Source organism: Podarcis tiliguerta (assembly GCF_965153285.1).
Source record: "Podarcis tiliguerta genome assembly, chromosome: 9".
Lineage (NCBI taxonomy): Eukaryota > Metazoa > Chordata > Lepidosauria > Squamata > Lacertidae > Podarcis > Podarcis tiliguerta.
This window is the reverse complement of record NC_139542.1, coordinates 49,866,949-49,889,039: the sequence shown is the minus strand read 5'-3', so window position 1 is coordinate 49,889,039 and position 22,091 is coordinate 49,866,949. Positions and strand designations below refer to the sequence as shown.

At 43.5% G+C, this 22,091-nt stretch overlaps 2 protein-coding genes across 51 annotated transcripts in view; one reads left to right on the top strand and one right to left on the bottom strand.

Annotated features, from left to right (window-relative positions):
* Window positions 1-22,091, bottom strand: part of CFAP96 (cilia and flagella associated protein 96) — a 100,199-nt gene that overhangs the window by 6,762 nt on the left and 71,346 nt on the right. The window contains exons 11-12 of the transcript XR_014515389.1: window positions 8,337-8,458; window positions 4,477-4,611 (exon numbers count right to left, since the gene is read on the bottom strand). The gene's annotated coding sequence lies outside the window, so the exon portion shown is untranslated. The remainder of the gene's footprint in view (window positions 1-4,476; window positions 4,612-8,336; window positions 8,459-22,091) is intronic.
* SORBS2 (sorbin and SH3 domain containing 2) overlaps window positions 1-22,091 on the top strand; it is a 181,727-nt gene that overhangs the window by 156,834 nt on the left and 2,802 nt on the right. For 31 of the 50 annotated variants that reach the window (XM_083457880.1, XM_083457831.1, XM_083457836.1 and 28 more), the window contains 9 exons: window positions 1,342-1,388; window positions 2,809-2,923; window positions 3,033-3,161; window positions 3,974-4,177; window positions 9,710-10,519; window positions 12,498-12,692; window positions 14,693-14,800; window positions 16,980-17,029; window positions 21,160-21,266. In XM_083457880.1, the coding sequence (XP_083314006.1) occupies window positions 1,342-1,388; window positions 2,809-2,923; window positions 3,033-3,161; window positions 3,974-4,177; window positions 9,710-10,519; window positions 12,498-12,692; window positions 14,693-14,800; window positions 16,980-17,029; window positions 21,160-21,266 (1,765 nt within the window). The remainder of the gene's footprint in view (window positions 1-1,341; window positions 1,389-2,808; window positions 2,924-3,032; window positions 3,162-3,973; window positions 4,178-9,709; window positions 10,520-12,497; window positions 12,693-14,692; window positions 14,801-16,979; window positions 17,030-21,159; window positions 21,267-22,091) is intronic. The other 19 variants (XM_083457869.1, XM_083457873.1, XM_083457874.1 and 16 more) reach the window with 5 other exon arrangements.

Below are 22,091 nucleotides of genomic sequence, written 5' to 3'. Positions count from 1 at the left end.
CTTCATCTCAGTGGTAAAATTATTAGCAGATAAAAACATCTCAGTGGTAAAATTATTAGCAGATAAAAACACTCCTGACCTCTCTTGAAGCATGTGCGTTTACTTCTCCATTTCCCCCCTTCTTTTTAAGCAACGCAACCAGGCTCGCTCCTGAAAGCAGCTTCAGGGAGCTCCGAGCCTGTACAAGGGCTTTCCGCCCAGTGCCTCTCACCCCCTCCTTCATCCGAATTCGGGGGTAATTTATGGCAACCGCGGGCGAGGGCAGCATCTTCCCCTTTCCCTGGGAAGATGAGGGAAACTGATTTACTCCCCATAATCAGCCTCTAATTACCTCGTGCAAGCTGGATACATGGTATTGTCAGCCATCTTCCAAGGCGCCCCTAGTGGCCCCCGAGGGGGACTTTTTCAGCATAAAATATGTGCTGAAAAAGTTGGCTTATACTCGAGTGTATACGGTAATTTATTTGCCAACATAGAACTAGGATGGAAAAAGGAAAGGGAGAAGAAAATGAGATTCTGGTCCCCAGCAGTCTTGATGTTGTCTCTGAAGGCCTAACTACCTGTAATGTTAAATGCATGAATGCATTTAACATGTCGGGGGACAGAGTTGTGTCTCTATTGAGGGGGCTCCATTGATATATGCATTTATGTGAGATTGATGATTATTTGTCACTCTCAACAGTGGCTGGCATGGCACACTAGCACTTATGGAGTAAGGCTCACCCTCAGGTTCCCATTGCACATTTGATACTCACAGGTACCAAAAAACTAAATAGATGCCATACCATGCCTGCCAAACATCCCAATTTGAGCAGGGCAGCTCAAATTGGGAGCCTTTGGAAGGGAGGTGGGCAAGGGCAGGCAGGTGTGAAAGGAGAGGCAGACAATGGAGAAAGGATTGGTGGGGCGAGAAAGACTGAAAAGGATTGACACGGGGTCCAGAGATTGACAATTGGGGGGATCTTCAAATCTGGTTTATATATAGGCCACAACCATCAGACTCTGGCCTATCTGTGACTCCTGATTCCTTAACACCCTTTAATCATCCTGTTAAAAAAATGTTTACCCTGATTTTCATCCCCCAGATGTAGGAAAGTATGCCATGCAGTTAAAAAGCAATATAAAAGTCTCTTAAATAAGTTAACTGAATAATAGACAGATCATTTGTAGCATAAATGCTAATAAGAGACATTGGAGACACTATTATTTTAAAATGTTAGGCATTTTACTTAAGGGCTTACATAAAAAAGATTTTTAAATGGTTCCCTTCTTTGCAAAGTTTTCGACATAACATTTAAATATTTATATTCATGTAGACTCATTTCTTTCCCTCCATTTCAGAGACTGCCAGCTAGAGCAGTATATGATTTTAAGGCTCAAACCCCTAAGTAAGTATTAGTGACTGCTGTTTTTCCTTTAAAAATTATTATGTATGTTGGAGCTGTTTGCAGAGGAAACAAGTGCTATATGTAGGACTTTTAATTGCTCTAGATTAGTCTGTATATTAGATGTAGTTAAACTATTGTGGGCTAATTGTGGGATATTTAAGCATTCTACAATATGCAAATGTTCAGTCATTTAACTTGAATGAGTCTCTGCAGTGTTTAACTGCAAAATAATGCATAGAATCATTCTCATGAAGTATTCAGCTATATCAAAGGCATAATAAATTTTAGGAAACATAAAATGTTACTGGTTTTTAAAGCTGAAGGGCGATATATATTGTTAGTAACTTAAAAGTCATTAATTTCAATGGATTTACTCTTAGTTGGATAGCAACTGATAAGTCCCCATCACAATACAGGAAACAGTTTTAAAGTGAACTATGGATATTTATGTGCGATACTAAAAGTTCATTTTAGCTCCATTTGCACAATGGGAGCACATGAATGGATGCTGCTAATGCAAATACAGTGGTACCTTGTTCTACGAACAGTCCTTTTAACAAACAATTCGCACAATGAACTCTGCAAAACCGGAAGTAGGTGTTGCGATTAGCGAACTTTGCCCTGGAAGATGAACAGTGGAAGGGCACCGGCAGTGGGAGGGAAAGTGTGCCTCGGTTTAAGAACACTTTGGTTTAAGAATGGACTTCCAGAACGAATTAAGTTCGTAGACCAAGGTACCACTGTATGGTGTTTTTTCCTGCTTGCTTGTACATCGTAACCAATATTGTTCTTTTACATTCTTGTTCAGCAAGAGAAATACAAAAAGTGAGGAGGGAACCAGAACTAAAGAATGACTTGCCTTTTCATAATAGAAGGGTATTTCTGTTGCATAAGAAAATTTGTGGTTTTTGTTTGTTTTTTAAAGGCTGACGTTTTCAATAGCACGGTACCAGGATTCAAAGCAGAAAGTTTCCTGCTGAATATTTGTACAAAACATTTTGAATTTAGGCTCTGTTAATTATTCAAAACGTGACTTGAGTTAACCATAGTTAGATGTTGTATATACACCATGCAAACCATAGTTAAAGCTGTTTCTATATCTCCTTCCTTGCAAGGGTTGAGCATGTCTTGCTGGTTATTCGCTAAGCATGCCTTGCAAACTAAACCATGTTTGAGAACTTAAAGCAAGTTCTCACAGAAAAAAGCATCATAATTGTTTTTATGTTTGCACTAGGCCAATAACATCAAGTAGGGTTTATGTGCTCATGACTCTCCTTCCACAGACATGTAGGAGGAGGAGGAGGAGTAATAAGAATAAGAATAATAAACATTCAAATCAGATTTCAATATAAAGATCATTTGAAGTACAAAAAATCCAAACAGCTAGCTTAACATTACTGTTTATAAATATCTGTTACAGGGAGTTATCCTTTAAGAAAGGCGATACTGTCTATATCCTCAGGAAAGTGGATCAAAACTGGTATGAGGGCGAACACTATGGAAGAGTTGGGATTTTTCCAATTTCTTACGTTGAGGTTTGTGTGTATTGCCATCTCCCCCCCCCCCCCCCTTCTGTGTTAGCTTTACGGAGTACTTGCGCAAACTGAACAGACTGATTTAAAGCAATCACCATTCTCTTTCCAGAAACTTCTTCCCCCCGAAAAAGCACAGCCAGCAAGGCCACCACCCCCAGCACACATTGCAGAGATTGGAGAAGCTGTTGCAAAATACAATTTCAATGCAGATACAAATGTGGAACTGTCACTGAGAAAGGTAAGCAATGACTAACAGCTTCTTTGTCAAACAGTATTGTTATTCAGAACTAAAATTACCTGAAGTGATGGAACGGAACGCTACTGTTTCACGCTGTGGCTGGTGAGATTTGTGGCTCGTCGAATAAGAAAACAGGTGAAAAACAAGAGACTAGCCAACTTTTAATAGTACCTAGTGTTTCACACATATTTGAAGTGTTCGAAATAATTCACATACGCTGTCTTGCTAATCTCTTTAAAAGGGTCCTATAAGTTAGACAATATATTGTTTGAAATAAGTGCTGTTGCGCTCAGGTCCTTCCTGCTTGGAGACCTTTCATAGGCGCCTGGTTGGCCAATATGAGAACAGGACTCTGGACTAAATAGGCCTTTGGCCTTATCCAGCAGGACTCTTCTTATGTTTTTACATGTGTCTCACTTTTCCAGTGTGTTACAGCAACAGTGGAAAATTAAAAAGACAATCATATAAATTGAATGACATAAATAACTAGAAACTGTCTCCACTAGTAAGAAAAGTTGCTGTAGAGAGCAACCGGGTGGGGGGGGGGGAGAGGAATCATTTTTAAAATTATCTTTCTGGAATAAAAATCAGGAGGAACAATTCCTCAATTCCACATTATTCTCATTTTGTGGTTGTGGGCCATTCTGAAAGTACCAAAACCCACCTAGTTTAGGTGAGCTTTGGGGTTGGAGTTTTCAGGCTCGCAACTCTCACTCTTTGTTACTACACTACCCTGAAAGACCGGGTGGTAATGAACATGTGATGCTTTGTAGAAGATTATCACATCTCAGCTTCCAAGTTTTGCCTTCCAGGGAGACAAAGTAATTCTCCTTAGACGGGTTGATCAAAACTGGTATGAAGGCAAACTACCAGGAACTAACCGACAAGGAATCTTCCCTGTGTCCTATGTGGAAATCATAAAAAAGAATGCCACCAAAGGAGCAGATGTTTCTCCTGTTCCTCCAATACCCCAGAGTTATTCCAGCGACAGAATACATCATTTAAGTTCAACTAAGGTAAGGAGAACTTTGATCTTTTCAAACATGACTAGAATATTCCTATGCACAGACCTCGAGAAAAATTAACCAGTGGAATCGGTACATATTTATTGAAACGATCAAGCACACAGCACTACTATACTTACAATACTTTCTTCTATGAAAACACAAATGCAGTATTTTTTTGTTTGCAGTATTTATATCAAAATCAAATTTATATCAAAAAAAGTTCTCCCCATTGTGTTACCTTTATGTTTTAAAAAATGTTTCCTTTTTGTTTTTTTAAAAAATGATTCTCAGAGTTTGTTAGCACTAACCGTATTAAAGCCAATGGAAATCCACTTCATTTGCTACCATTTATTGTAAGCTGCTTCCACTTCGTCCAGTTTCTTGCTCCGTAAATGCAATGTGGATTGGTCAAATTGAAGGTTCCTCTTTTCACGTGTATAAATCTGCGATGGGGAAGAAGTTTGGTTCAGTTTGCAGGTTAATTTGCTTACTTAATTTGCACTTCCCAAAACAATGCCTAAACAAAAATGAAGCTATCCTTCAAAATTCACACTTCTCTGTTTTGCCTTCTAGTTTGTCAACCAACTGATGTGTATAAAAGTATGTATAGTGGGAAGAGATGTGTGTAGTAATGCATATATTCTTTAAAATAACATACAACAGGCAATAATTATACTATCGCTTAGTAGAAGTGGCAGCAATCCACAGGTAGCTTTGTATAGACTGCCTTGGTGCTACAGAGGCATGGGCATCCTTATACAGAAATGTATGGTGCCAGTGTCCTTTTTGTTGAGGACCTGTGTGGGCAGCAACAACAGTACATCAGAAATTATTCTGCAGTCCACTGATGGATCACAATCTACCGTATTTTTCGCCCCATAGGACGCACCAAGTTTTTTGGGGGGGAAATAAAGGGGGGGGGAAATATCCCCCCCCCAGGCGCTTGTGGGGCCGGCAGTGGGGAGAAGCGCTCTTCTCCCCACCGCCCACCTGCAGAACAGGTCCGGGGACAATGGGAAGACACGCTGCGCCTCCCCGCTGTCCCCGGAGCTTGCGGGGCAGGCAGCGGGGATAAGCGCTCTTCTCCCCACCGCCTGCCTGCAGACCAGGTCCGGGGACAGTGGGAATACGCGCTGCGCCTCCCCGCTGTCCCCGGAGCTTGCGGGGCAGGCAGCGGGGAGAAGCGCTCTTCTCCCCACCGCCCGCCTGCAGAACAGGTCCGGGGACAACGGGAAGACGCGCTGCGCCTCCCCGCTCTCCCCGGAGCTTGCGGGGCAGGCAGCGGGGAGAAGCGCTCTTCTCCCCACCGCCCGCCTGCAGACCAGGTCCGGGGACAACGGGAAGACGCGCTGCGCCTCCCCGCTGTCCCCGGAGCTTGCGGGGCAAGCAGCGGGGAGAAGCGCTCTTCTCCCCACCGCCCGCCTGCAGACCAGGTCCGGGGACAACGGGAAGACACGCTGCGCCTCCCCGCTGTCCCCGGAGCTGGCGGGGCTGGCAGCGGGGAGAAGCGCTCTTCTCCCCACCGCCCGCCTGCAGACCAGGTCCGGGGACAACGGGAAGACACGCTGCGCCTCCCCGCTGTCCCCGGAGCTTGCGGGGCAGGCAGCAGGGAGAAGCGCTCTTCTCCCCACCGCCCGCCTGCAGACCAGGTCTGGGGACAACGGGAAGATGCCCTGCGCCTCCCCGCTGTCCCCGGAGCTGGCGGGGCTGGCGGCGGGGAGAAGCATGCGTCTCCCCACCGTCAGCCTCCAAACCACATCGGGAGACAGTGGGATGGCACTGTTCCGTCTCCCCGCTGTCCCCCGATCTTGTGGGGCTGGCGCTGCGGCTCTCCTGAAGCCTGGAGAGCGAGAGGGGTCGGTGCGCACCGACCCCTCTCGCTCTCCAGGCTTCAGCGAAAGCCTGCATTCGCCCCATAGGACGCACACACACATTTCCCCTTCATTTTTGGAGGGGAAAAAGTGCTTCCTATAGGGCGAAAAATACGGTACATCCTGTCCATCCAGCCATGTTTCTGTCCTAAAATCGTATCTCAAATCTCCAGCTCTTGTAATGTCAAATGTTGAACAAAAGAGGATTAACACTATGATAAACTATTTGAATGTGAGGTGTTACTGTCATTCTGATGTACTATTAATTGCAGTTTCTCCAACATTTTAATATGTGCAGGTGTCAGTAGGGTATTTTGCTAGTATACAGTTGCAGCTAGCAATTGATGGACACTCTCCACCCAAATGTTTCATAATAAAAGAGAGAATAGACTCTCTTACTACTCCCACCATAAAATCTCTTCAATCCATGAATATATTGGATTTTAGTGGAGAACTATCACTTTACGTGTCATTGTTTCTAATATTTTCTATCTATAGATGATTACTAGAGTGGTGCTAATTGAAAAAGCTTTAACATTTTGCAAACAGAATTCATTTTCTCCCTCTCTATGTGTCCAAAACATATGTTGACTAGCAGTTGAGCTCTTTCCATCCCCACTTCTCTTCTTCTCTTCTGAGCACCAAAAATATAGTTGATGAACTCTTTTAGTGTTTACCATGTAATCAGTTCAAATCATCCTCAAACCCAGAGGTTCTCGTATTGTGGCCTACAGACCACTAGTGGTCGGCAAGCTCCATTTGTGTGGTCTACACAAAGGTTATATTTCAGTAGAGATCGCCTGTACTTGGCCCTGCACCTGCTTTTTCCTAATGACTGAGGTCAAGTCTCTTTTGACCAGGGACAGATGTCTCCAAATAGCAAGGCTCTGGCCTATGACCCATGATCTTCATTTTTAAAAAATGCTGTTTACTTATTTTCCCCTAAAATTACCAGTTTAAAGGGGTTTTCTCAACCTCAGACACCTCATTTCCACAATACTGCACTGATGGTGCTGAAGAGCTAAAGGGTTGTAGTAAGTACCGTATTTTTCGCACCAAAGGACACACCGGACAATAGGACGCACCTTGTTTTAGAGGGGGGAGAACAAGAAAAAAAAAATCTCCCCCTCTCTGCCCAGCGCCCCTTCAGCGAAGCGGCAGGAGGCGCTGCGCAGAGAGAGGGAGAATTTTCCCCCTCTTGTTTTCCCGCTCTAAAACAAGGTGCCGTTTAGGGTGCGTTCAGGCGGCTACCTTGGAAGCCTGGAGAGCGAGAGGTGTGCACCGACCCCTCTTGCTCTCCAGGTATCAGGTTCCTTTCAACCTGCTCTATGCGGCTGGCAGGGGGAAGCCCACCACCAGCCCCAAAGAGCAGGTCAGAGAGCAGTGGAAAGGCGCAGCGGAGAGGCTGCTGCCATAGTCGCACGTCACTTCTCCAGCTGGGAGAGGGTCGCGTGGCTATGGCTTCTTTAGCCCCACGCACCCTCTCCCAGCTGAAGAGGTGGCGCGCGGCTAAAGAGCCTCCTGCCATAGCTGCGCGTCACCTCTCCAGCCGGGAGAGGGTCGCGGGGTGCTTCTTTAGCCCCGTGCGTGCTCTCCCGGCTGGAGAGGTGACGGGCGGCTATAAAGGTTCCTGCCATAGCCTCGCGTCACCTCTCCAGCCGGGAGAGGGTCACGGGGGGCTGCTTTAGCCCCGTGCGCGCTCTCCTAGCTGGAGAGGTGTCAGGCGGCTATAGAGGTTCTTGCGCGTCACCTCTCCAGGCGGGAGAGGGTTGCGGGGGGCTGCTTTAGCCCCGCGCGCACTCTCCCGGCTGGAGAGGTGACGGGTGGCTATAGAGGTTCCCATTCTATAGCCGCCCGTCACCTCTCCAGCCGGGAGAGGGTCGCGGGGGGCTGCTTTAGCCCCGTGCGCGCTCTCCCGGCTGGAGAGGTGACGGGCGGCTATAGAGGTTCCTGCTATAGCCGCGCGTCACCTCCCCAGCTGGGCGAGGGTCGCGGGGCTATGGCGTCTTCGCTCCATAGGACGCACACACATTTCCCCTTCATTTTTGAAGGGGAAAAAGTGCGTCCTATGGTGCGAAAAATACAGTAGTCTGCTGAGGCTTCCAGCAATCAAGTTGTCCCTAATAATGATAAAATTGAGGACCATTGCTATAACTGCATCACAGAGAAAATTATGAAACTATTTCCTCTCCTTGCTCACTTGCCCTTTGTCAGAAGAGCACAAAGAAGTGTGCACAGGCCTGCACACACCCTCCCATAGATCCAGATGCCCTACTTGTCCCCACAACCATACATACCAACTGGTCCAAGCAGGAGTAGTCTGTATCATGGAAAGAGAAGAGTGGTCCTATGGGATCTATATATGGCTGGAGCCCATACTGGCTGGGTATTTTTCACTGAGACTTGGCTGAGAGCAAGCCTGGAAGAGAAAAAGAGAATAAAGAGCTCTGTCAAGCCTCCTGCTCAAGGGTCACTGAATCCTCTTCCCTGCAAGAGTGTTCCTCAGAGTGGCATCCTGACACTGTGTCACCCCAGCTGTGGCAGCAGGGTTGAAAGGAATGGCAGTTGGCTACCAGCTATCGCAAGGACCTCTGTCTCTCTCTTGCTGTGTAGAGAGGGAGGGGGGAAGGCTAGTAGTGTGAGGTAGATAAAACCCTAGAGAGCTGCTGCCTATGAGTACGGAAAATACCACGGTAGATAGACCAGTGGTCTGATGCTGTATAAGGTGCCTCCCTTTACCCCTAGAGCTGATTTCAATCATTCCAAGAATTATCTCAAACGTTTTTTCTTTTCTTTTCAAATGAAGGTTTAATTTTGAATTTTAATAACAAAAACTACATTTTCAGTATTTACTGAAGCAATGGATATCTACCGATGCAATATACGTATGAATCCCAACTCTTCCCGTTCTTACAAAAAGGACCTTTATTTTGCCAGAAGGAAACTTCAATCAATATTTAATTTTACAATATGATTCAGCCAATAAGGATATTCAAAATATATGGCTGTGTGTGTTTACAATGATTGTCTATGATATGCAATAAGTAGCATCGGAATGCTGTATACTTTCGAAAGACATGTAATTATACATCAAATGCAGTATGCAGTTGTATTTTAAATGTTTCTGCAAAGTTTCCATGTCAAGTGATGATTTTTTTCTTAATGCTTGCACAACCTGAGATTGCCCAGTTGGTGTTAATATTCACTAGTATTTAATAGTACCCCAATCTGAGCTGCATTTTTATTTTTTTGACAGCACCACTCTGCTCTAAAAATAAGAATAGCCATGGTTTGGGGAATTCTGGCAATAACATTTGGACCGTTAGTCATAGGCTTACTAAAGGACAGTAGAGAGAACATAACTCTCATGGATCAAATTCACTTCATGAACTCAGTGATTCAGATCTGTCTTGATGTTTGACATTTAAGCTCTGGGCATGAACCTGATACAGTTTCACTTTTCAGATATGCTTTCTGCTCTTCTGATTCATGTGATAATGATTTCAGACATTTATGCTCAATGAAATAATACCCTATGACCAGGAGATGTCATAGGGTGTGTGTGTGTGTGTGTGTGTGTACACACACACACACACACACACACACACACCTGAGCCCATTGCCTTTTTTCACTTTGTTTTAATTTCTATGCTTTCCCTTATTTCTCAAGTTGGATTCCAAAGCATCATCCCCTCCTCTCAGGTACCGATCCTCTCCTTGTCCAGATTCTAATAAAGGGAATCTTCAGGCTGTCACCGATGAATGGTTGTCACTGACTCTTGCCGTCTCACCTTCAAGCACACCTTCCCCAACTCCTCCACCTTTTCCCAAACTCTTTCTTTCTGATTTAGAGGAACTTGGCACTCTAGCTTTGACAGGTCCGCAGAGCGTGCTGGGGCATTCAGATAATATCACTCCTCAAGTAAAGCATGACCATTTTGTTCCAATTACCTCACCAAAGGCTTCCCACTCCTTCCCTGAATCTCCAACTTCACCTCAGCCATTTTCTTCATCTGCCTGTAAATCACCTCCTCCAGCAACCTGGTTTCATGACAGCGTGCGTAAGCCTGTTACCAATAGTGTAAATCTAAGTGAAAGTAAATGTAGCAATTTCAGAGAGCTGAGAGGAAGCCCCACCACCAAGGAAAGGAAAAATTTCTCACAAACAACTCTGGAAGTTCAAGGAATAGCAGGCCCTGCTCTTGTTCTCTCCAAAGAAGACCCATTATTCAGAACCCTGACGGAGACTGACGAACCAGAAGAAGAAATCTGTGAAGAGCTGCTAGCGATAATCCAAGGGGGCCGGTCAAAATGTAAAGATTCAGGTTTCTACAGGCGTGCCCCTGATGTAACAGAACAACTGGCAAGGCTTCATATAGAGGAAGAGCTGAGCCATGACAATTTAGAGTCACTCATATCAGTTAAGAGAGAACCTATGATACCTTGCGAAGGGGACAGTTCACCAGATACTAAAAAAGAGGTATTTAAACTTCTTAAGATAAACTCCTACATTCTCATCATGAATTCAAGTCTTAACTTTCTGTTGTGTGTGTTTCTGCCTGCATGTGCCTTTCTAGTATAAACTGCAATATTTTGAGAACAGTAGCATGCACATTAACACACAAGCCCTCTCTCCAGTTATTTTATTTTGGAGATGGGAAGAAATGTCACATTGTAACTTAGTTTACCCTAACTGAATAAAGTCTCTCCTTCCTTCCTTTTGGAGCTAGCCGCCATTAGTTGTGGCTGTCATCAGGAATGAAAAACCATTGGTTCCTTTGATGGGCACTAAGTAGTTTGGCACAACTCCTGGTCAAACTAGAAGACATGCCAATGTGATCATACTTTCCTAGGAAGGAAGGAGTGTAAAATCTGTCACCCCCATGCAATTTCCCCAATACAAATGCTCCACCACCAGACTAGAGCGGCCAATTTGCCCCAGAAGGGGAGATGCTATTTGTAGCTATACCATCTCTTCTCCTATGGCAAACAGAAACTTCTGGCTTTTAATAGATAATTAACACCCCTCCCTCTACACACGGCACTGATTCAAGTCGCACCACCATGGGATGCTATTTATTCACACACCTTTAACATGCCATCTAGTTTTGTCTCGAAAACTTTACAGTAAGTCATTCAGGAAATGCCCATTTATTTATAGGTCACTCTCTTGTTCAGAAGTGACCAACATGTCCTCCGGATGTCATTGGACTAAAATTCCTGACAGCCTCAGTCAGCAAGCATTGCCAGTAGTCAGGTAACAGTAATCCAACAGCATTTGGAAGGTACTGCATTGGCTACCCTGATCTAGTTAACTTGAACAACTCCCCATAGGTTTCTGATATAAAGAAGCATTACCCAGAATACCCATTAAAGTTAATGCTGCTTTATACTACCTACACGTGTGTATAACACTGAATTCCTTGAAATGTGAGCAAGCCACAAACAACTTCTGCTTACCCCACCACACGAAAGGTGAGAGTAGCCAGTTTACACAATCATTGTGCACAGAGCTTTGCTTGATAACAAAAAAAGAACCATCTAGCTTTAGAAACTGCCAACTGGCAGCGGTTGAGTCTGGCCCCCAGCGCCATTCTAATTAGTCCCTGGTGGTTCTACTGAATTTTAATCAAGTTGTCATAAAATGTTTCCCACAGTTTTACTCATAAGAAAAGGGGGGAGGATTTTTGGCTTGTAAGATTGTCTTCCATCTAATGTTACATCTCTCTTAAGAATTTGTATGCAGCATCCCAGCTGTGGAACCAGCCATTTATAATGGCCTGCCTAGTGTTTGTTTTCCAGCATCACCACTGTGCACGCACAGGCAGCAAAAACAGTGTATCTGTTGTGGTCCCTGGTCACTTGCATTCCGCTTGAAGGGTTAGACTTGCTCCCAATGGTGTTAAAGCCTGAACCTGCATGGAGTGATCAGTTTGCATGACAAAACATGCTTCAGGCCCTTTTCTGAGAAGCAGAATGTGCCTTCGCCACCTGCAAGAATGCAAGCATTGGCTATCCTTGTCCAAGAGAGACAAGGGCTGCAATCCAGCAAACATTTTCCAGGCATACTTGTTAACTCTACATGCACAAGCCTTTTCTTTTCCTCCCTGACCTTCACTGTAGACTGCTTTCTAAATGTGGGAGCATTTAAGAAGCAGCTTGCTGCACTGTGAGGTGCAGGAGCAGGGACCCACTATGCCAGGAACAGGGAGCTGCTATTCAAGTAAGCAGATAGGAAACAGTCCTGCTGAGCACAGAGATCGATCCATGTATTTCCAATAATTGCATTGTCCTATATGTACTCAATTAACCCTACTGAACACAACAATGGGTGGGAAGGTTGGGGGTGTCCCATTTCCTTTCACTGGTGGTGGTGCAGTATTCCTCTCTCTGCTTTATTGCTCCCTTTGTAATTGCTCTTCTGCTCAATTACTGTTGTGTTTCTTTAAATGTTTAAGCCAGCTTCACTTCCCTATGAGACGCAAGCACCTTCCACCTCTCCTTCTTGCCTTGCTTCCAGTCCTCCATTTCACTCAGCCAAAACATCTTTCTCTGAATGCGTTTCTACATCTTCCAAGCCTGCTGTCACCCACTCACCCCCTCTCCTTTCCAAACTGTCATACAGACAGGAGAAACATTCTCCAAAATTAAAGGTAACAATATCTGTTAGAATATGAAATGCTGCATGCTTTTTCAAATGCCTGACATTCAGGAAGCCTGGAGGTTAACCTAATAATTTAAAATCAGATTTGATGGTGACTAACATTTAATAACATAAGCATGCAGTCAGATCAAAACGTTGTAGCACCAAGTATTTAAATATACACCATTCACCAAATACTCCAACCTTTAATGCACTGGTGCAACTGAGCAAAAGTTATGTCACTACTGAAATCAGTGCATCAGAATTAGGACATGCCAAACAATAAATATATAAATCAGCAAAGATAAAATTTTGGCACACAGAATGATTCATAGTCCTTACTTCCTACAATTTTTCTTGTCTAGATTTTGATTCCTCCGTAATACTACTAAGACATTTGCTATACAAATTTTTATCAGTAAGGACTTCATCCAAAGCCCTTCATCCAATCTGCTAGAAAACCACTATTAACTTTTATGGTGTGGACTTTTATCTACTTGGATAGTATAAACATAAATAACTCAATAAAATCCTGAACAAGCTACCTAGCATGCATATGTATTTCTTACTCCTATAGCAAGCATATTCATTCCTATTCTTGAGAGCCAAATTACACTTGCCTGCCTGGCTTCCCAGTCAGTTCTAGGAGTACACAAAGCCAGGCTAGAATTGAAACATCAGCATAGCTGGGATCCCCATACACATGACAACTTACTAACTAGGGAGAACCATGGTCTTGGAAGTCTCGATGGAAATGGACAAGTGGAAGAGGCTATCACAGGCCTCAGGTACCTTGCCATTCCTACCAGCAAACAGATAATTAGACAACTCTCTTTTTGATAACACACCTAGTCTCATAGGAAGGGACTCAGGAGGCCCAGGGCTTCTTGCCAGGCTGGTGTTGTGTCTCATCGTAAAGTACCTGGTTAGACTCTGCCTAGGTTGATACCACTTCCATATTGCTCTATTATAAAGCATGCATAGCAACCCTTCTGAACTCACATACAGACATTTTAGATCAAAAGCATACCATACATCTGGAATCATGTGGGGGGAAGGTGTAGCCAATCTGAACTGAAATCTCATTATTCCCTTTCATTGAATTATGCTATTCCTACCAACACTGGTCAGCCACTCACAGTGGCACGGTCTATTCACAGCTATCCAATCCACCATTGCAGGAATTCCTGCAAGAGAATATTATTCATGCACTGCTTATGGTGCTACGAATCCAGTTAGCATTTTAGCCTGTTCTATCATTAGCAGGTACTACAACTGAAACAAGAACTAGTGTAATGGCACTGAGAAATAATAAATCATTGCTTTTTGACTAAAAAAAAAATCACTTTGTAAGAGTGCTTTTGAATTTTGCAGAAGGAATGTGTGACCCACACTGTCTGCTTCAACACTTATTGGAATGTGCAAAGGCACTCTTAGAATCCTGTAATTGTTTATTTTTTTTTTCACACCCATCTTCTCAGTCAAGCTTTGGAATCTAATTTAAGGAGGCATCAGCTTCATCTCCCTTTCATATATCACTTCCTCTCTACTTATATTCACTCATGCAAAAGACACATTGAGATGCTTAGAATGCAGGTCAGATTTTCGCAATGAGCTCCTTTTAATCTCTCGAGAGTTATAATGCCTCAGCTACTAATATTTTCCTCCTGGCTATGAGTGCTGTTTGCTTTTGAGGTTGCTCCATTATTAAACTTGAAAATGTACAGTGCTGCATTTTGTGATAGGATCTTCTGCCCCAGGTAGACTGGTAGGCATTGCATTTTTTAAGTGCTTGAGGACGGGGGTGGGGGGAGTGTCGCATTAAGGAAAATGATCATCATAGCTTTGCAACACAGTGGATTAACAGATGTGCATGTCTTTTTGCACAAGGGTATTTTGGAGATTTGAAAGCTGGTTTGTGCAGCTTGCAAGTGAGAATGATATGACAACAGTAAAATTGCCCGTCTAGACTTTTAGATGAATTGACCCCCATGTTTATGGTTTTTCCAGGCCGATTTAAAAAGAGAGATATTTGTCATCGGCAAACCTCCTCGTAGCCCTGTTATAACAAGGAGATCTTGCAGCTCGCCAGTCAGAGGGCACAGCTATTTACATAGGGTATGGTACCATATGGCCCTGATATTGCCAGGTTTCCCCTAGCATAAGGAATTTGGTTTCTCATTGTGAAGTCTGGGGCTCACATGCTTAAGTAAATTCTCTTTAAAATGGAAAAAGCTTGAGTGATAAAAGTGTGGAGGCCACAGGAAGCTGTGCTTGATTTGGACTGTTCTGCTGGGGAATTGTAAATTGCAAGTATGTGTGAAACAGCCCTAAAAAGAAGCAATTTCTCTAACCAATCTGTGTTTAACTCTCCCTTCCTTCTTAAGTAGTTCCTCTCATTTCTAAGTATCTTACTTATGAGACCATTTGCAAAGGCTAAATAAGAAGACCTCATTCGTAATGTCTATGTTGCTGTTCCTTGTTGTTTCCAAATGCATGATCGCACACACACACACCAAAATATTTTGCTGCTATGGCAACATATGTTGCACTCACTTGACGCCATGCTTTTTCATCGCACTGATTCTCTGAGCTGCCATCTGCATCAGCTTTTTCTTGCTTATTCACATTAAGCTGCATCCTCTATACAGTTCAATCTCTTATTATAATTGTCCATACTCTGTCTTTGAAAATAATGTGTGTGATTTCTGCATTTTATGTACAAACCAAATGTTATACATATTTGAATCTAATCGTTTTTGTATACATTACAAACTTCATTTAACTGAACTACAAGAGGAGTCAGGGATGATCATGTTTGCATTAAGATGTTTATGTTTGAAAAAATGTAAGTGTACTTACAGCGTTACAATCATGTACAGTTACACGGAAAAATTATTGGAGGCTTATTTATGAGGCTTGATTATTTATGAGGCTTGTAAAAGGCAAGGGCCTTTTACCAAGAAAGCTATATTCTTTTCTCATCAACCATTTGTTGACCATATGATCCCGAGACTTGATTACTTTACTGTAGTCTTGATAGACTCATCTTGAAGACTAGTTAACGTCTATAATTGGTACAAATCATTGCAAGTCCAGTCCTGCAAGTCCAAGCACTACCTTTCTCTCGCATTTAAGATGGAATTGGGTTATACTGATCTGAAAAAGTTCAGACTACATTGTTCACTTCATGTCCATCATTTGTGGTCCATTCATAAAATCAGGATCCACATAACATCAAACTATGAGACAGTTACATAAATATACCCTAATAGCTGTTCTTTTGAACTGTGAACTTCAAGTCATGAATCCTAAACCATGGATTCCCTTTTATATTTTGAAAACTTCCATATTTATTTTGTTACACTAAGTCTGCTGGGTATTTATGTATGTTTACTTACCTTTCTGTTCAATAAAGGCAGTTTCTTTTATGTTAAAAATATTCAGTTTGTTTTTCAGAACTTTAATTAATGCCAATCTGTGGTGGGAAATGAAAATTGCTTTTCAGCTTTTTATACTGGCATTGGTTACCATTTTCCCCTTAAAAGGCTACATGTTGATAATTTATCTGCATTCTTTTAATAATTTGTTTTTCTCTTTTCTCATTCCCTATGGGATAGTTTATTTTTGTTTTTTAAAAAAACCTTCCACAGTCCTCTCAGAACTAGGCAGTATCATTAACAAACATAGCATGTGGTAGTTGCCAATTAGATATCTGAGAGTACTTTTGCAAGAATGTGGTATTGAGCAATCATAAGGAATGGCTGCTTGTTCGGTCAGTGTTATTCACACTGATTTGCTTTCTGCTTGTCTGAGGCTGCTTGTTTGGATTAAAATTGTATATTCATTTGTGCATTTTATAGACTAGCAGTATATATGACACTTAACAGCTTTTTTTGGCATGGTGATATTTATGCTGATGATGATTAAGGTTGCAAAAGGTGTTAAAGAAATCCTAGCATCTCCTCTTTTCTTTTACACTTTGGGGGTTGGTTTGCTTTGCTTTTAGTTGTTTAATTTATTTGTGAAGCAGACAGCCAGTAAATGAGGCCTGCATCACAAATATCCTACTTGGCTCTATGTGCTTCTGCATTGTGACCTTTAGCTATTTGTTAAACTGTTTTTATATGCAGCCTCAGGACCAGTAATATGGGGAGGATTGTTGTTGTTGTTGTTGAGCACTTGGTGAGCTGTGCATGGTGGTCCTAGGGGTGCAAATTATATAGGACTGTGGAAAGCTATACCTGGATTTGTAACCATTTATACTCTTATTACATTTCAACTCATTTCATTTCAGCCACAGCGCCCTGTGTTTGCTCATGAAAATATACACAGTGGGGGGGAACCGTAAGTATTTTAATCTACTAAAGTTTTTATCGAAATGACATTGGTAAATTTCTAGTGTGGTTGAGTAGGGAGTATTTGCCATCCCAGAAGCTGTCTACTGAGGCAGCTTGCATCCCATGGCACGGCAGTGCATGGAGAACATATGTGTAATGATATGGGCGGTGTTGGCTGTCCCTTCAAAACATGCTATCTGCCTCTGACTCTCACCATTGACTCATACATAGACCCATGACCCATACTGCCATTCATTAAACGCTCCTAAAACTCAAGAGCTCCTGTTCATGCACAAGAGGCATAACATCAGCAGCATCCCTTTCAAAGTGAGTTGAAGTTGGGTTGTGCACTTTGGTCATGAACATATTAGAGAGCTTTTTCAAAACTATATGGCAAGGAACAACTCTATGTTGTTATCTTCAGTCAAAGTGATATTGGGTATTAGGCAGAAGTGGAGAGATGCATGCTGAGCATCGCTGCTGGTTAGAGGCAAAGGGATGAAGTACAGGCTGCTCAGTGCAGTGTGAGCACAATGGCAAAGCCAATCTGCCACTGCACCTACACCACACTGAGCTTCCCCTGCCCCTCCCCATCTCAATAACCAGCAGCAACACCTGGCACTAGGAAGCTAGGTGAACAATGCACCACCTCACTGGTACTGTTAGCAGGGCTGGAAAAGGTCTCTGAATGAGACCTTGGAAAGCTGCTCTGCCAGTCAGGAGAAACTGTACTGGCTAGATGGACCATTGGTCCAGCTAAGTAGAAGGCAACTTCATTTTTTGTGAAAATCTAGACAGACTTCATTTGCACATAACAATGCCAGTGGAAGTTGTGCAAGTTGTGTAGCTGGTGTATTGCAACATTTTATTCAGTTGCCGAAAGCTTTCCTTTTATAGCTCCTTTGGAGTGTTAAAATCTGAACATGTATCACCATTACTGAAAACAACTTAACTGTTGTAGTTGAAATTCAAGCACACACAAGTAAATGTCATGCTAATTAAGTTGTTACACTGAATATTCTGGCACCTCTTAGTGGTGACAGGCAACTTACAAATTACTGATCAAATTCACTTTTGGCACTTAATGCAATTTTAATCTCAGAAATGAGTTCTATTTCCAATTATAATGGGAAGTGAATTAGCTTATGAGATTTATACATAAATACCTCCTTTGTTGATGTGTTGGACATAGTACTTAAAGTAGCAAAAAGTCAAGAGTTAGCCTGCAAATGGTGTAGAGAGGGGGAGCTTTTGTATATCAACTGCTTAGAACCACAAATGGGGAGAGTGCTGTTGCACTCAGATGCTTCTTGCAGGCTTCCTATAGGTTTACGGTTGACCACTGTGAGAACAGAATGAGCCTTTGTTCTGACTTGGCAGGGCTCTTATATTCTGGAAAGAAGACATGACTGGTTGTTCCTGTTCAACATTCTCGCTAGTCGGTCAATAATTTCTAACAATGAAGCATAAGATCTGAACACTCAGTATATTAGATCTATTTTACTTAGTTACTGCACAACCCTGTAACTCTGCTTACAGCATAGTAATAACAGCAGACAATAAAAAGAATGCCAGTGCACAATCCATCACAGTTGGGCACATTTCAGTCCATTAAAATTTAAATTCTCCAGAATCCCAGGATGGGACAGCCTTACTAGGGCTTCCTTCTATATACACATGCACCTTTATCTTTTAAGGACTGCATGAGCTCTCCATCACTTGTGTGATGCAGCAAGAGAGGACTCAGTGGACATAGGTCTGGTGCTGTCACAGGCACAAACCAATAGGTGCCTTGCCCAGTTCACATTTCATCTGGCATTGGCAGAGTGCTGAGATGAACTAAGGAGGAGGTGGTAGGGAGAATACATTTGTTTTCCCTAAGGAACAAAGCATTACAAGTTTATCTTTAAGAAATGTAGTGTCCACACAATAGATACTATGGCTTGGCCCTAAGGAAATTAATTAAAGTAACATGGAAGGAAACATTCCCTATCCTCATTTTCGCCATGCAGTCAATTATGCCCCCTGAAAGGATGGGCTAGGGAGTGTCAGGAATCAGAATTAAGCGCAGGTCAGCAATAAAAAAACATGGTGTCAGTGCAGTTAAGTCTTTATTCAAAGAAACCAAAACAGTGCCGGCCTAGTGATCCCAGCAACTCTTCCCTAGGCTTGGGCAATATATCACCCAGGACCGATATGAGGGTAAGACTGTGATGGTGGTTTCACTCAGCGGTATATTGCTAGTGAAACCACCACAGTTCCTGAGTCCCTCTGCTACCAGCACAGCAAGGTAGCAGGCAGGACAGCTTGTTCCTCCCTCCTTTTCTTTGGCTGAGGAGCACGTGGCTGCCCTCACCTCAGCCAAGCAGTTTTATGGAGCCCCAACCTGCCACAAGCTGGCACAAGCCAGTGGTGGGGTGGGGGCTCCGTTAAACTGCTCCTGCTCCCCAGCTGAGGAAGCATTCTTCTACTTGCACAGAAGTAGGAGGATTAGGGATCTCAGGCTGATGTGTGCAAATAAGACCCCGTCACTCTAGCATGTGCATGCGCTGGATGAACAGAGATTCTGCTTCATGCTGCCTGGCTGAAAGGGCCATGCCAGCAAAGGCAAAGGGAGCCCTGATGACGGAGCCTGTCAGGTTCAGTCTCAGCACTCCTTCCATCTTCAGGCAAGGAAGGGGGAGAGCAAGCAGCCTCTTTCTCTGAGGAAAAGGAAGCCGCTTCCCTGCCCCCCCCCCACTCCTTGCCAGCAAAGCTGAAGGAGCCCTGCAAACGGAACCTGTCAGGCTGTGTTTGCAGGGCTCACTCCATCTTGGGGAGTTGAGGGCTAGCTCAGCTGGGGGGTGGGAGCCTTCATGCCAAGCAGCGGGCTGGGGCCAGCTGCATTCACCCCAGCCTGCAAAGCCCTGGGATAAAAGCACCTTAGCTCCTGCGCAGTGAGAGCTGAAGCATTTTCACCCAGGGTCTCACAGGCTGGGGCCAACGCAGCTCTTTCAACATAGCGATATATCACCAAACTGTGATGTTTGGCTGGTGATACACTGCAATGTTGAAAATCTAATATTGCCCAGCCCTAGTCTTGCCCCAATCAAACAGCTGTGAGGACTGAAGGTCCCCACCTTCCCACCACTTTCTAAGGCTCCACCTCTGCAGGGTCTTAACCAAGCAGTCGCAAACTGTGTCTGCACAAAACCAATCTCTGTTATTTTCATTTCTCTGCATGTTCTAGAATACCAGGGGGAGGGGAGCTGGTCACAAGAGGAGGGGAGTCTCCCTCAACTCTGCCTCTTGCCCAACCTCCTCTCCAGCCTCAAGAGTCAGAACTTTTCTCTGCCACAGCCTCTTCCTGCTCACTAAACTCTGTTTTCTGCTTCGAACACCACCTCCACCCAGTCTGCTCCTCCTCCTCCCTCAGACCACTCATTGTTCTCCCACCACCAATCCCCTGGCTCTGGGGGTTCCCCAGGTGGTGCCTCCCACCACTCCTCTGCATCCAGCCAGTCTATGAGAGGGAGCTACTGGGGGAGGGGTGGGAAGCATCCCTTCCATGAACTTTCTTATATTCAAATCCAAGACTACCATAGTTTTAGATAACTCTTCCTCCTTTGGTAGGCCTCCCCCCCACACACACACATATACAAACTACTCATCCCACATTGTTCAAGAGAATCCCCCGATTCTCCAGATAGACTTTGGTGGGTGCAGGTAGTTACAGAGATTAAGGGACAGGGAACTTCTGTGACCTTGGTGAAGTTAACTTACGTTAGGATCCAAGCCTCTGTGGAAAGATGTCTAGATTCCCTTGGCAAATTAGTAAACAACTGCCTGGTTATTATATGAAAATACAGTCATGTACAAGAGAATGGGAAGGAAGATATGGGGAAATGATCAGAGCTTAACTGTAGCTGATTGACAAGCTAACCAAATAAATAGTAAGTTAGAATAATTTGCATTTCTATAGAACATTCAAGTGCTCAAAGTACTCCATATGCATATTGAGTTGTAGTCTCTACAACAACCTGTAAGCAACCTATTTTTAACTTCAAAGGACTATTATTTAACAAGCTTTTCCAGCTAAGTAAAAATGAAAGCTGCTCAATTTTTTTTCTTTAAATGCATCCATTTGTCCTGTTTAAGGTTTCAGGTTCTGTATAACTATACTCCTAGGAACGAAGATGAATTGGAGCTCAGAGAGGGAGATGTCATTGATGTGATGGAAAAATGTGATGATGGATGGTTTGTGGGTATGTTAATTTTAAATTTAGTAGTGCTCTAGGATATATGTGCTACCTCAGAGATTGCATAGCAGGATACACTCAGTACTTTGTGGCTGGCAAATCAGACTTCATGAGATACCTGCAGTGACACTAAACCTGTCAGAATCTTTTCAAAAACCTTTGGTATGAATTGTATCACACTGTTTAGAAAGAATGTGGCAAGCATTAATTCCTTCACACACACAATGCATATCATCCCCTTACCCAGAGTTCAGCAGATGCTGTAAAGCATGCATGGAGCTTGCACAAAGGGCCAGCTCCAAAAAATGTTTTGAGCTTCCCAAATCCCATAACCATTTGTATCTGAGTCACTGATAATGCAGCAGTATGCCAACCAATGTAGGGTGTTTGGGCTCTTGCATCCCAAGCATGAGCTGTTGACTGGCAAGGTTTACAGATGACCACTATATGAGACCTGGCCAAGTCAGAGGCAGTGTGTATTCATCTTCCTGCTTCTAACTGGCGGGATTGCTTGCTTGACATGAGAGCACACCCTCAGAATTCTCTTGCACCACTGAGATTGCAATATTCAGAGCTCAGTGGCTCCCTCCATTTACACCTCAGCAAATGCCTGGCATTGACACATGCTAAGCATTGGTCATAGAAGGCTTCCCCATTAACTTCGATGGAACAAGCATTTGAGTAACACTTGTTCCCTGTTAAGAAAGCACTGTCCAACAAAACTGAATATAGGACTTGGGAAGAACGATGGATGATATCAGAGGTTTCTTCGAAGTTTCAACTGCATCTACCTGTACTGCTGAAGAGGCAAGCTGCATTTTAAAAACATCT